At 32.8% G+C, this 14,186-nt stretch overlaps 1 protein-coding gene and 1 long non-coding RNA gene across 3 annotated transcripts; one reads left to right on the forward strand and one right to left on the reverse strand.

Moving 5' to 3' along the window:
- The first annotated feature begins 305 nt into the window (after positions 1-305).
- On the forward strand, positions 306-8,737 carry LOC127160683 (uncharacterized). 2 transcript variants are annotated; one of them, XM_051103336.1, is made up of 7 exons: positions 306-523; positions 1,571-1,632; positions 2,665-2,988; positions 3,301-3,363; positions 4,962-5,072; positions 5,196-5,238; positions 8,200-8,737. In XM_051103336.1, the coding sequence occupies exons 2-7, from the start codon at positions 1,581-1,583 to the stop codon at positions 8,267-8,269; spliced, it is 663 nt and encodes a 220-aa protein (XP_050959293.1). In that variant the 5' UTR covers positions 306-523; positions 1,571-1,580; the 3' UTR covers positions 8,270-8,737. The 2 variants fall into 2 exon arrangements, with proteins under 2 accessions (XP_050959293.1, XP_050959294.1); XM_051103337.1 differs by lacking the exon at positions 8,200-8,737 and adding an exon at positions 5,922-6,363.
- Positions 8,738-10,655: 1,918 nt separating this feature from the next.
- LOC127160679 (uncharacterized) lies at positions 10,656-11,705 on the reverse strand. The gene is made up of 3 exons (XR_007826820.1): positions 11,572-11,705; positions 11,399-11,460; positions 10,656-10,726 (listed from the first exon to the last, which is right to left on the reverse strand). It is a non-coding gene; the product is annotated as an uncharacterized LOC127160679 (long non-coding RNA).
- Positions 11,706-14,186: the final 2,481 nt, after the last annotated feature.

The following is a 14,186-nucleotide window of genomic DNA, read 5'->3' on the forward strand; positions in this document are numbered from 1 at the left end:
ACGCAGCACATGGTTGTGGCTAGAGACGATACAGCTTAGACCGGAAACTAACAATGAAATTATTTTTTTTTCCTACCTATTAGATGGTGTTTAATTAACGTCTACACCTACCCCAACCCTAAACTTAGCCCTTACTACAATACAAAAACAGTTTTATTGTGTGACAAAAATAACGTTAGATTGATGTGCGCATGCCCAGTAGCCAGAGCTGTCTCCCTTCTAGCCGGTAAAAAGCTAGCCGTTATTTTTGTCACACTGTATAACAATAAAACTGTTTTTGCATTATAGTAAGGGCTAATTTTAGGGTTGTGGTAGATGTACACGTTAATAAAACAGAAGCTAATAGGTAGAACAATTAATTTCATTGTTAGTTTCCGGTTGGAACTGTATCCCTTCTAGCAACACGTGTTTAGCCTTATTTCAAGCAGTGCTCCGGAACACTGTTTCAAAGCAATAGTGTGTCAAATTACCCATCCTTAAATTGCTGCATATGTAATAATATTGTGTGACCACTGACCACAAAGTAAGTCTATTTTTTTTTATTTATACCTGTGATAAAAGTTCGCAGTAGTGTTATATATGCGTTAGTACAATGCAGACATGCCAAGACATGGCAACATATCGAGATGTGACATTCGCGTCTGACACTCCCAGGGATGGGCAGCTTCGGTCCTGGACACTGTCCTGCATAGTTTAGCTGCAACCCTAATCAAACCTGCCTGTAGCTTTCAGGTTATCTTTAAGACATTCATTAGCTTGGTCGGGTGTGTTTGAATAGAGTTGGAGCTAAACTCTGCAGGACAGTGGCCCTCGAGGACCAAAGTGCTAGACCCTTGCTAGACAGCAGTGATGGGCACTTTCGAAGCACTTTGTGAAGCTGTAAAACTTTGTGAATCATTTTCAAAACAGTGTGTGGTTTCGGAGCGTGTTACATGAGTCACGTGATTTCGGTAAACGAGGTTCGGTCTGATGGTGATTCATAAAGATAACCACTTACTTCACAACTGAATGAATTAGCAATGACTTAATCATGAGTGCGTTTACATGCACTCTTTTAATGCGATTAAAATGAGATTTTGGCAATATTGCGATTAAACTTTACGTCATGTAAACGCGATCTAAATAATACGATTAAGCTCATAAGCGCAACAAGCATAATCGTATTAATATAGGTGACGTACGCCGATTTTAATCGAAATATACAGGCTTGTAAACACCTTTATATATAATAATCACGTGGGGTAAAATATCTTTCTCTGTCAATACACAGTATAAAGCTGATAACTTCTGACTGACATCCAGGGAGTGTACTCATCCAGTAACGTTACCTAACCAAAACCTATCAATCCAAAAGTCTCTCCATGTCATACAGTGTATATGACAAACCCTTATCAGTCTGCAGCGCCGCTTCAAGTCAAACACATCCATTATATCACCTTCATTTTTGTAAATTTGGCTGCAGTGGCACTGGAACAAAACCGAAAGCTTTATGTTCCGTTGAATTATTATTATTATTTTTCCTCATTTAATTAATATTGTTATTTATTTATTTATTTATTTTTTCTCCCAGGCGGAATGCGATGAAAATGAGTTCTGGCAATTCGTGGCATTTGTGTGTTTTGGTCCTGTTTGGTAAGACATGTTTTTGTTGTTTTGTTCTCTTTTCCTTTGTCAATGTTTATCAGTTTGCACTTGACAGACATCAGGGGCCAGTTGCATAAAAGGTTAAGACTAGTCTTAAAAGTAAGTCAGCTATTTTTTTTTCTTTAAAGCTGGTCATCATTATTTAAATTCAGTTACATAAAAATGTAGATTAGTCTAAGCTGAATCTAAAAAATAAGACTGATTACCCTTTGGCTAACCGCTAGTTGGTCAAACTAGTTCTTAAGACACTGTCTTAACATGGAGGCTAAGTTTATGCAACTGGCCCCAGGTTAGACACGTTTAGACACGTTTCTAAAGGGTGCAAAGGAACAGAAACTAGAGCAGCATGTAGTTATTGAGGCACTTTGCCACAACACATATCAGACAAAGGAATATTTTATTAAATATTCCATAATATTTAAAATCAGCAAAAAAAAAAAAAAAAAAAGCAGAGAAATATAAAGGGTCATGTTGTTATGTTTGCAGTTTTAATAATGGATGGTAAATATCTTGTTGTTTTAGAGCTTAATTAGTCCTGTTTTCATTAATAGTAGACTCTGGTCTAACACTTTAATAGCTGCCTTTTGTATTTAATCATTGTCTTAATTCTTATTATGCTATGAAACTACTGTGATCTGTTTTTTTTTTGTCTTCAAGCACTGTTTTTACGTCCGTGGCAAAATTCTCTGAATGTTACTGTAAAAAAAACTCTGAATGTTACTCCACCAACTCCAGTTTATTTCTAAAATATTGCTAAATAAGTTAAACACTGCAACATGATAGTGTAAACAACTGTAAAAGCAGAACTGTACTTTATTTGCATAAAAATAATGTATAGGAGGCATTACAGTGTATTGCCAAAGCATTTCTAATGTTTTCATTGAAGCAGCAGTAACCCACCAGTTGGGATGATGATCCTTTGATCACTTTATTCATGACAAACCATGCTAAAATGTGAATTGTGGTTTAAAAAAAAAAAAAAAGAGAATAATTTACGATTGATTTTGTTCATTTCTTAAGGTGTGTCCGGTGCGGATGGAATCACAATGTCAGTGATGGAGGGAGGTTCAGTCACCCTACCCACTAATGATACAACAAACCCACAAAAAATTATAAAATGGTATTTTGGAATCACTCGCATCGCTCAAATCGACAGCGATTTTATCTGTACAGATGTAGAGTGTAATAAAGGTGCTGAGAGATTCAAAGACAGATTGAAGCTGGATGAACACACTGGATCTCTGACCATCATAACAATCAACACCACAGACACTGGACTGTATTATCTTGAGATCATCAGCAGTGGCAGCCACAGTGACAAGACCTTTAATGTTACTGTCAATAGTGAGTCATGCAATGAATGTTTAAAAGCAAGTTAAATGTTTATTCACATAGGGCTTTTTTTTTTTTGTCATCTTTTTATTTTATTTTTTTTTATAATTATTGGGTTTTATTTCTCCTGGAATTATGTGTTTTACAAGTACAATATAGATAATTTTTACTTATTAGACAAAGGGAAGAAAGAGTATGTAAAGTGTTTTTTTTTTTTTTTCTTCTTCCCCACATTTCTTTCTTTTATTGTGATCACAAGACCAGTTATCTTATTGTAGAGTTTTCTCTCCAGAAAGACCAGTCAGCTGTTGGTTTGTGTTTCAGGTGTTTCTGCTCCTAAAGATGAAGCGAAAATGAAGAGAAACCCAGTGAAGGAGGGAGAATCTGGTATAGTAATTATAGTACCTTGTCTGCTATACCTTTGCACTTTAAGTTGTCTTGTGAAGTCAGCATTCCAGTGTTTAGTTTCCATTTGCTCTTATTTCCAGCTATTCTTTTTTAGTTTTTATTTACTTGTATACTCCTAGTATATCCTGGTAAGGAAAGGAAGGAAGGAAAGGATGTGACGTGTGGCCAAGTATGGTAACCCATACTTGGAGTTTGTGCTCTGCATTTAACCCATCCAAGTGTACACACACAGTAGTGAACACACACACACCGTGAACACACACACACATATATATATATATATATATATATATATATATTTCCAGCTCACAGTGCTGTAATGTTGTATAATATATGTATATATATATATATATAAGGGTTGGGCGATATGGGTTTAAAAATTAAAAATTTATCACTTCAATTTCTTCAATTTATCACTTTCCTATTTTCAGCAAAAATAGGGTGTTGTGGGCATTACTGCATACACGCATAATGTAATGACTGTTTAATTCACTGGAATGTGAATCAAATTATTTGTACTTTCTGTACTGAAAGCTCCTAACATTAAGACAAATTCCTTGTGTATGAAACACACTTGGCAGTAAAGCACATTCTGATTCAGGAACCGGAGGGCGCCCTTGCGCAGAAACTCCACATATGATTTATAGTAGAAGTAATAGTACTGACAACAGAATCTCTAATCCAGCTATCGTTGTAGCTGAATAAACCGCAGAAAGAGGAATTTTAACTGAGGAAACTGGAAGAGAATAAACTTACGATGGCTACAATATATGGTTTGTCTGTGTTCTTCAGGCAATCTTTGGTATTTAATAAGGATAAAGTATATTTATAATGCAATGCTAATCGACATAGCCTTTATAATACTATACAATAGTATGATTTCTGCCTCATTCTGTGATATGAAACCACGGCAGATCACAAAAGGTTATTCCAAACACTTGACTATGTTATGAAGTTAATTTGGAGAAAAAGCATGTCAATAAATTATATCTTTGTTGGACAACAGGTTTGTAAACAGGCTCAAATATACGCAAAACTGCATCACACACTTGCTACTAGTACAGTTAACGTGATTCAAGGCTCAGTCCCCGTTTTGTCGCACTGTACACCAAACCAGTTTTTTAACCAGTTCCAGATTGGAGGTCCTCATTTAGTGACACATTAGTTTCACGTCCGCCTTCAGCCATGTCACTATGTCAACAACTAGACTTTATCGTTATTATCGCGGGAAGACTAATTGTTATCGTGGGGAAATTTTTTTACCTGTGTATCGCAAACGATAACATATTGCCCATCTCTTTTATATATATATATATATATATATATATATATATATATATATATATACATACATACATACATACAGTAGTCAACATTTGATGTAGATTGAAACCTTTTATCAAAGTAATCCTAAAACAAAAACAATACCGGTTCTTGTCTTAGGACAACTTTGATGAACTTTCTTGATCCACTTCAAATGTTGACTACTAAATGTATATAAAATGTAAAATGCTGGATGGATTATCATTCTCGATGTAGTAATAATGACTGTCTGTATTTATCTCTTCCAAATCCAGGTCTGTCTACAGTTGCTGTAGCAGGAATATGTGCTGCCACTGCTGTTTTTGTTCTGCTGTTGATTGCTAGTGTGTTTTGCTATCACAAGCATCGTCAAGCAAGACGAAATGGTGAGTTTTACACACAGATGAATTGACAAGATGGAAATATGTGTGGGAAAATAATCTGAAAATAAAATTTTAAAAGATGAAACATTTTGTTTTTATATTAGTTAACCGAAGTAATGTGTTTAGTTGAGTTGCAGGAACAGGACCCAGGACGCAGAACATTAATCAGGTAAGATACTGTGTGTTCTCAAGCTGTCTGTCTGAGGAAAAAAAAACAACAACTGTAACTTTACAACAGATTCTCACAATATGAATACATTTCCATATTAGTGACATGTTATGCAGTGTTATTTTATTATAATGTAGTGTCTATTGAAGCTTTCATTAATAATTTGAATTTGTTTCAATTTGTATTATTATTTTTATTTGTATATGTATTTTTTACATGTCTTTATAGTTTTTATTACTTTTATTGAGTTATTTATTATTTTAGTTGCTTAAATGAAACTAAATGAAAATGAGATATATTTCCTTGGCAATTCGCTAAAATAAAGTACATTAAAAAAAATATTTAGCATAATATTTTTATGTTGTATGCTTCCGTGTTAATTTTAGTTTAAATCTTTATAATTTTCTTGTATTTTTGTCATATTTATTAGTTTTTGTTTTTAAATATGTCTATACAGTTTTTATTAAATTTATCTCAATTTTAGTTATTATAGAACAGCAAGTAACATTTAGTAACATTCAGTAACATTTATTTTAACTAACAAATGTGGTGTTTTTTAATGGCTTTAGTTTAGTTAGTTGTAATTACCATGGTCTGGTCTTTTTTTTTTTCATCATTATTATTATTATTATTATTATTATTATTATTTTTATTTGTATTATTATTTTTTTTTATCTCTCCAGTGGCCTGTAGCACAAAGCGAGATGAACAAACTCAGAGTTGTAGAGTTTTGAGTTGACAAAACCCGATAAAGCCAACCTGGTTTAGTTTAGGTTCACCGGGCTCACAAAGCTCGATATAAACGTTCTCTATCAACTCAGAGTTTGTGATTTAACTCTGGAGATTTAACTCACCAAACAGCCAATCACACAGAACATGGAGAGCGTCAGCAACGCGTCCGTTGGATTTACTTCTCGTGAGAGTTGGTGCAATTTACTTTTCTGCTGAAGATTAAGAGATGTCATTATTAAAAAAAAATGATAAATTTAAATGCATTTACAAGGCAGGAATAAACAGAAAATATGTGACTATGCAAAGGAATCAATTGAATTTAATTATTTATATATAGTTTTACACAGTGCTCAAAAGGAAAACATAGGTTAGTCATTATAAAAGTTGGATATATTAAAGCTATCTGTATGTATATATTTAATTTAATTTAAATGCAGTAATATTGCAGTAATATTGCAAAATGTTATTACTATATAAAATAATGTTTTTTATTTTATTAAACTTTAAAATAGAATTTATTCCTGTGATGCAATGCTGAATTTTTATCAGCTGTTACTCCAGTCTTAAGTGTCACATGATTCTTCAGAAATCATTCTAATGTGCTGATTTATTATCAGTGTTGGAAACAACTGTGTTGCTTAATATTTTTTTTAGAACCTGTGATACTTTTTTCTGGATTCTTTGATCGTTTAAAGGTTGAAAAGAACAGCATTTATTTAAAATAGAAATGTTTTGTAACAATATACACTACTGTTCAAAAGTTTGGGGTCAGTAAATTTTTATTCTTTCTTTTTTTGGATGAAATTAAATCCTTTTGTTCACCAAGGCTGTGATAAATTAATGAAAAGTGATAGCATAAATTTACATTGTTATAGAAAAGATTTATATTTTGAATAAATGCTGTTCTTATTAACTTATTTATCAAAGAATCCTGAAAAAAAAAGAATCACAGGTTCCAAAGAAACTGAAGAATCTGAAGAATGTGACACTTAAGACTGGAGTAACAGCTGATGAAAATTCAGTTTCTCATCACAGGAATAAATTATATTTTAAAGTATATTAAAAAAATTATATTGTAATAACATTTTGCAATATTACTGTTTTTTTTTCTGTATTTTTGATCAAATAAATGCAGCCTTGATGAGCATAAGAGCATAAAAAAAGTCTTACTGATCCCAAACTTTTGAGCAGCAGTGTATATGAATATGTTATATAAATTACAATATCAATTACAATTAATATAATATATATAAAAAAAAGCAAAAGTCAGGCAATTTTATTTCTAAAATGATTTGACTGTAAAATGCTTTAATTAGGAGCTAGAGATACAGGGGAGTGGCTTCACTGCTTTAGATATATGTAGGGTAGCTGTGTAGCGTAAATTACTATGGTGACGAAACCTGCTGAAAACCAATCCACCTTCTTGAGCCTGAAAACCTAGAGTTTGCTCAAACTAAACGCGAACTTACCTGGGTAAAACCCAAAACCGGCTTTGTCATTAGTGAGTGAGTATAATTTAGTTATTGACTGACTTTGCCCTTGAACTTTAGAATACAGTCCAATATTATTGTCAAGTTAATATTATTTTTAATTATTTAATATAAATTCATTTATTATTATTGATGTTTTCTCCTTGCTCTCTTAGTTTTGATCATTTGGAATGTTGAACAGATGTATTTGTCCAATGTGATTTGATTTTATATATATATATATATATATATATATATATATATATATGTGACCCTGGACCACAAAACCAGTCTTAAGTCGCTGGGATATATTTGTAGCAATAGCCAAAAATACATTTTATGGGTCAAAATTATAGATTTTTCTTTTATGGCAAAAATCATTAGGAAATTAAGTAAAGATCATGTTCCATGAAGATATTTTGTAAAATTCCTACTGTAAATACATCAAAACTTAATTTTTGGTTAGTAATATACATTAAGAACTTTATTTGAACAACTTTAATGGCAATTTCCTCAATATTTTGATTTTTTTTGCATCCTCAGATTCCAGGGTTACCAAATATTGTCCTATCCTAACAAACCATACATCAGTGGAAAGCTTATTTATTCAGCTTTCAGATGATGTATAAATCTCAATTTTGAAAAATTGACCCTTATGACTGATTTTGTGATCCAGGGTCACACACACACACACACACATATATATATATATATATATATATATATATATATGATTTTTTTTTTTTTTATGTGTTTGTAGAATAGTGTCACTGCCAGGGAGGGAGACAGGGAGTGCAAATCCAATGGACCCTACACTGTTTCATTTGTAAAACGGTGCTTTTAAACATCTTGTGCACATAATTGTGTTTACACATTTGCTGTTACCTAGTTTACATGAGTAATACAGATACATCATTGCAGATACCTCATGTAGTATGCAAACTGCAATATATCTTGAAGATTCCCAAGTAGTGTGAAAGGAACAGTGATCTGACAACTGAAATTGTGTAGTGCATGTGGCATTATTTTTTACTGTATATTTTATACTGTATGTTTGTATATACAAAATAAGTGTATAAGGTTTTTTTTTTTTCTAACACAATCTAAAGAGTTTGCTTTTTTATATATGTAACCTATTTATTAATTCCAAATGAGCTTTATTTTCAGTTAAAGATGAGTGAGGGTGACTAAAAAATACTTATGTGCACTGGTGAGTGCAAATCTATTAGCCAATGGCAGACATTTTTTTTTTTACTGTATATTTTATACTATTACACAAATATTGTGATATAACTGTTGCCCTATTCACCTATGCACCTTTTGTAATTTTCCGTTAATTTGTTATGTATAATAAAAACAGCTGGAATCTGTGACTTTGTGTAATTTATTTATTTATTTATTTATTTGAGTTCATTAACAGAAATGCATTAAACCTCTACCTTTAACATTGACTTTAATCAAGATATGAACACTGACTAATCACTAACTAATTATATATATATATATATATATATATATATATATATATATATATATATATTTTAAATATATATGTATTTATTTCATGTATTTACATTAGAATAAAAAGTTAATCAACACTAGATGGCGCTCATAGTACAGTTTACATAAGGTTTGTACTACACTCACTGTGTAGATTATATCAAGGGTACACCACGCAGTATGCTGTCTTATTATATAATGGGAATATAATATAAAGACAAAAGCTGTCCTACAGACTTTAAATCATCTCAGATTGTAATTTTACAGTAAAAACAATAACTGTATGTATGCTGTAAATAATACAGTATAAAGGGATGATTGTTCAATTAAAATCTTCAAAAAATGGTGGATATTAGTAACCTTAATGTGAATATACAACTACTAGCCACTTTATTAGGTACATTTTGCTAGTTTAATCATTAATAATTTGGGGTACAACTTTTCTCAAGAGCACTTCAGTTGCTGAGAAAAGAGCCAGTTGTCAAAGACAATTGTTTATTTTTCTTTAACACATTAAGTTGAATACATTAATTATTTTTATAATTTTCACCTATTGAGCCTATTTTGTGGCTTACATACCTTCCTGTTTGTTGTACTATCCCCAAAATTATCTATAAATAACAAATGTTATTCGCCTGAGAAATGCATAAAATTGAACACTGATGATTCCTGTTATATAGTGTTGTGATGCTATTATTCAAAACACTAGATGGCACCAATCTGTATTATGAAAGTGATGACCACAGTAAGGTGGTGTAAATATGAGTCAAAGTCTCTGGTATTAATAACTCTTGTCTTTTATAGCTTCCTAGTGGAAATACATTTATCAGCGACAACATTAAAACTGCCTGCCTAATATGGTGTTGGTTCCCCGTCTGATGCATCAAACTTGAATCATGGACTCCAAGACCCTCTGAACACGTCCTGTGGGCTCTGACAACAGGTAATTAGCAGTAGATCCTTTAAGTCCTGCAAGTTGTGAGGTGAAGTCACCATGGATGGGATTTGTTGCTCCAGCACATCCCATTGATGCTCAGCTGGATTGAGATCTGGGGAATTTGGAGGCCAAAGCAACAGCTTGAACCATTTGTCAAGTTCCTCAAGCCATTTCTGAACAATTTTTGCAGTTTGTCAGGGTGCATTATCCTGCTGAAAGAGGTCACTGTCATCAGGGAATACTATTCATCAAACCAGGCAAACTTCATCCACTGCTCCAAGTTCAGTTCTGACACTCACATGCCCATTGTAGGTATTTGCCCCAATGTTGGACGGAGCAATTTAATATGGTAAATGTGACTACAGAACATAAAGGTATAAATGTGTATTGTAAAAAGTGTAAAAAGTATACATTTTCCTTGCCTTTAATGGACAGCTATGTGAACTTATCATTGTGACGATGATGTTCATATTAATAGCTAATATTCAGTAGATTCAGCTGATTTAATATGATTTACTGTGTGTAGTGCAATGATCAGGTACGGTGTCATTACTTTAGTGGTTCTTTGACAGGGATCCTTAAATCTGACCTACAAATCTTTTTTTTACAAAGGATAAAACATGAGCAGTAAATGACAGACTAAAGAACACCGAAGGGTGGGATAAATGTTTAATAATGACAGTTATATACATTTCTATATAAAAAATACATACTTGTGATACAAATAGTCATGGCAAGACATGGCAGAGAATAAATGTGTCCAGTATGAACTCTACTATCAGTTTCAGAATTTCAGTAGATATGGTCGTTTTTTGGGCACATTTTCATACTCAGTATCCGTCTTGGATTTCTGCAAGGAAACACAAACACAATCAAGAACCTTTTGAATATGACAGAAAATTAATAGCAGACCAACTTTGGTTTCTAAATATCTAGGTTTTTACATTTACAGCAAAAAAACATATTTTTTTCTTTAAAGGTGCAAAGCTGAATTTTTTTTTTTTTTTTTTTTTTAACTGCTACTGGGGTGTCCCATCGTGCTCCTGAAGGGCCAGTATCCTGTTGAGTTTAGCTCCGACCAGTCTCAACACACTTGCCTAGAAGTTTCTAGTGAGTCTGAAGACCTTAATTATCTGGTTCAAGTGTATGTAATTAGGATTGGAGCTAAACCCTGCAGAACAGTGGCCCTCCAGGAACATGTTTGGACAACACTGTACTCCTGTACTACAAAACAGATGCAAACATGGAGCAGCTGGATGTAATGACATCAGTTTAGGGTTTAATGGCTTCACTGGGCATTTATTTCTAGATTGACAGTTCTTCTTAGCCAATGAAGCAGTGTGTGGTGTTTCTGATAACTTGAATGGGTGAATGTGTACAGCTCACAGCAGGCAGATTTTCACATCTTTTGATCTGCTCCCCACTCATAATGATGAAGGTCATAATGATGGCGGTTAGTCTCCTTCAGCCTGTTCACTGACACAGCTGATGCTGCAAAATTCAATCACACTAATGATCTTACCATTTTTCTTGTTGCTGGTTTAAACAATGCTGAATCCATTCTGTCCTCCTCCTGAGTGTCGACTGCATTAACAATAATACACAGATATGTTAAAACAATGTGTGTGTGTGTTGCAAATGTATTAATTGTAATTAATGTTTGTAGTTAATCGTTTTAATAATTCAATCCTTGACCTGTTTTTCTACATTTCCTGCAGCCCATCACAACTGCAGCTACAATCAAAAGAGATCCAGCAGTAGAAATCAGCAGAATGTAAAACAAGGGAAGGCTCTGATCTGTAATGGACAAAATATGTCTGTTAATCTAACCTCCAACAAGACTGAGATCTTAAAGGGATAGTTCACTCAAAAATGAAAATTACCCCATGATTTAAGCTTTTTTCACAAGAAAGGTGGCATTTCAGCAAATGATGTAGGATATAGGTGTAGCGTAAGCTCTGGTGAAAAGTGATGAACGTGGAGGCACTGCGAGAGAGCAAAAAAGAAAAATGGTCGCCGTGATTTTGCCAAGTAAGACATATTCCCGAATCAACATTACTATCCAAAAATATAGACTTGACCCAATCCCTACCCCTAACCCTAACCCTAACCATAATTTATTACTAATATCAGAGGGAAATGATAGCTGCCCTTACGAAAAAAAAGGTTTATTCAAGTGTGCTATTAGTATACTTATTTTAAACTAAAAATAGGAAAGTATACTTTCAGTCTACTTTTTACTAACTTCTCAGAAATGTGCTTTATATACTTACCAAAAATATATTAAAATGAAATTTAAGTATGCTTGACTTATACTTAGAAAAAGTCTAAATATGTTTGAGCTATACTTGTGCTCTGGGAATCCATGTTTTCATTGTTATTCACGAGAGATGCTATTACACATCTTCTGTACAGAATTTCCAAAACACAAGTGAAGAAGAAACCAAAACAGATGGTTCCACACTGTAAAACATGCAAATACATATTTTCCATTTTACAAAACATTTTGAGTCTCAAATACTAAAAAATGCTATTTTCTTGAAACTATATAAAACCCTTATCAGACCAACAAAATGACCCCAAATGTTGTCCAGCTAGTCAAACACAGTTGTCTGAATAAAGAATTTCATATTGTTGTCATTTTAAAGCTTTGTAAGTTCCCAGCATGCATTGCAGCATAAATAAATTTTCCAGTTACTGTTATAGGATTATTGTTTTGCTGTTTGCTGACTTCATTAAAACTTTTTTTGTTGTTGTTTTGTCATTATTGTTAGTTATTTGTTGTATTGTGATGTAAAGACCTCATCTTTTTAATATTTGCTGATTGCCACCGTTCTTGAGGGTTGTGTATCTAGTTTTGAGGTCTACATTTTTCAACCATTTATACCCATTTTTTGGATATTTTAGTCTTGTAAAATGCTTTACAAACAAAGACAATGCTGTCTACGTATTAGACAAAGTTATTGATAATGTTTTGTATGTTCAGATATTCATATAACAAAATATATACAAATAGGGACATAGTGGTATACTTGAAGTATGATTAAAGTTTACTTTAAAAAAAAAAAACTTATGGGTATGTTTTCAGTAAAAAACTACTGAACTAGTAATTTACTGAGGCTATACTTCGAAGTGTACTAAAAATGCATAAAAAAAAAATTAGTAAACTATCAGTATACCTATAAGTTCACTTTTAGTATATTTGCAGCACAAACTGAAAACTACTGTTTACTACTAGTTTGCTACTGTTATACTTAAAGTATACTTAAAAGTATACTTTTATATACTAGAAAGTGGGCCAATTTAGTCCCAAGGAGTATTAAAATAGTTAACTTAAAAGTATACTACTAGTACACTGATATTTGTATACTTACTACATGAAGTATACTTAAAAAATATACTTGAACTTTACTTAAGTATACTTAATAAAATAAACTTGAAGTATACTTCTTTTTGGTAAGGGTGATTAGAAGAGGGTGTAGAAGAATCTGACTGATCATAAGCCTAAAACTGACATTTCCTGAAAAGTTATCAATCAGTAATCAATTCTGATTGGTTGAATGAAATGTTGTTCCAGGATCAACATGGATGTTGATCCAGGCATGGATCGCGGAACGTACCAAAAGAAGGGGGGCCCGGGAAGGTGTGGGTGTGTGTGGGGGGTGGGGGTCTATAAAGTCTGTAAGATTATACATTTTACATGCTAGTCTACATTTTAATATTAAAAACAATACTAATAGTATAGTTATTAGTTGAAAATGTTTTATTTAAATTTATAAATGAGTCCATTTATAAATGTCTAAAATGTTATAAATGAGTCCGGGCTTCGGGACAATTTTCACGTCATAGTTTAGAGGCGGGTCGGGCTTCGGGCCTGTTTTAGGCTTCTCCTTATTTTTTTATACATACACCAATTAAAGTGATGAAAAAAAATTCCGCGCTGGTGGAAACAACACGAGACTTTCGCTTTTACTTTCTCGGAAAGTGTTTAGTGTCTCCGCCAGCAGCAGCAAATCAGCGCAGCTGGAAGATCCGCGTTCAAGCGCAGGCAGTTGGCTGAAACTTGCCACAATGCACCGGCAAAAGTAATAACAATGTCGGGGGAAATAGTAAGAAGATATTTGAATTATTTATTAATAAACTAATGTTTTCTGAGTTTTAGTTGTTTTATTTCGTTAAGTAATAATTGTAAGCTTTCTATAGATATATGTATCGTGTCTGTGAGGTATGTATTCGCTGAGTTTCGTTTCATTTTTGTGTAGCGCTCCTATTGAGTCATTAGAAAGTGCTTCATGTTTGCTTTCTTTATT

The sequence above is a fragment of the Labeo rohita genome, unplaced genomic scaffold, assembly GCF_022985175.1.
Source record: "Labeo rohita strain BAU-BD-2019 unplaced genomic scaffold, IGBB_LRoh.1.0 scaffold_425, whole genome shotgun sequence".
NCBI classification, from domain to species: Eukaryota; Metazoa; Chordata; class Actinopteri; order Cypriniformes; family Cyprinidae; genus Labeo; species Labeo rohita.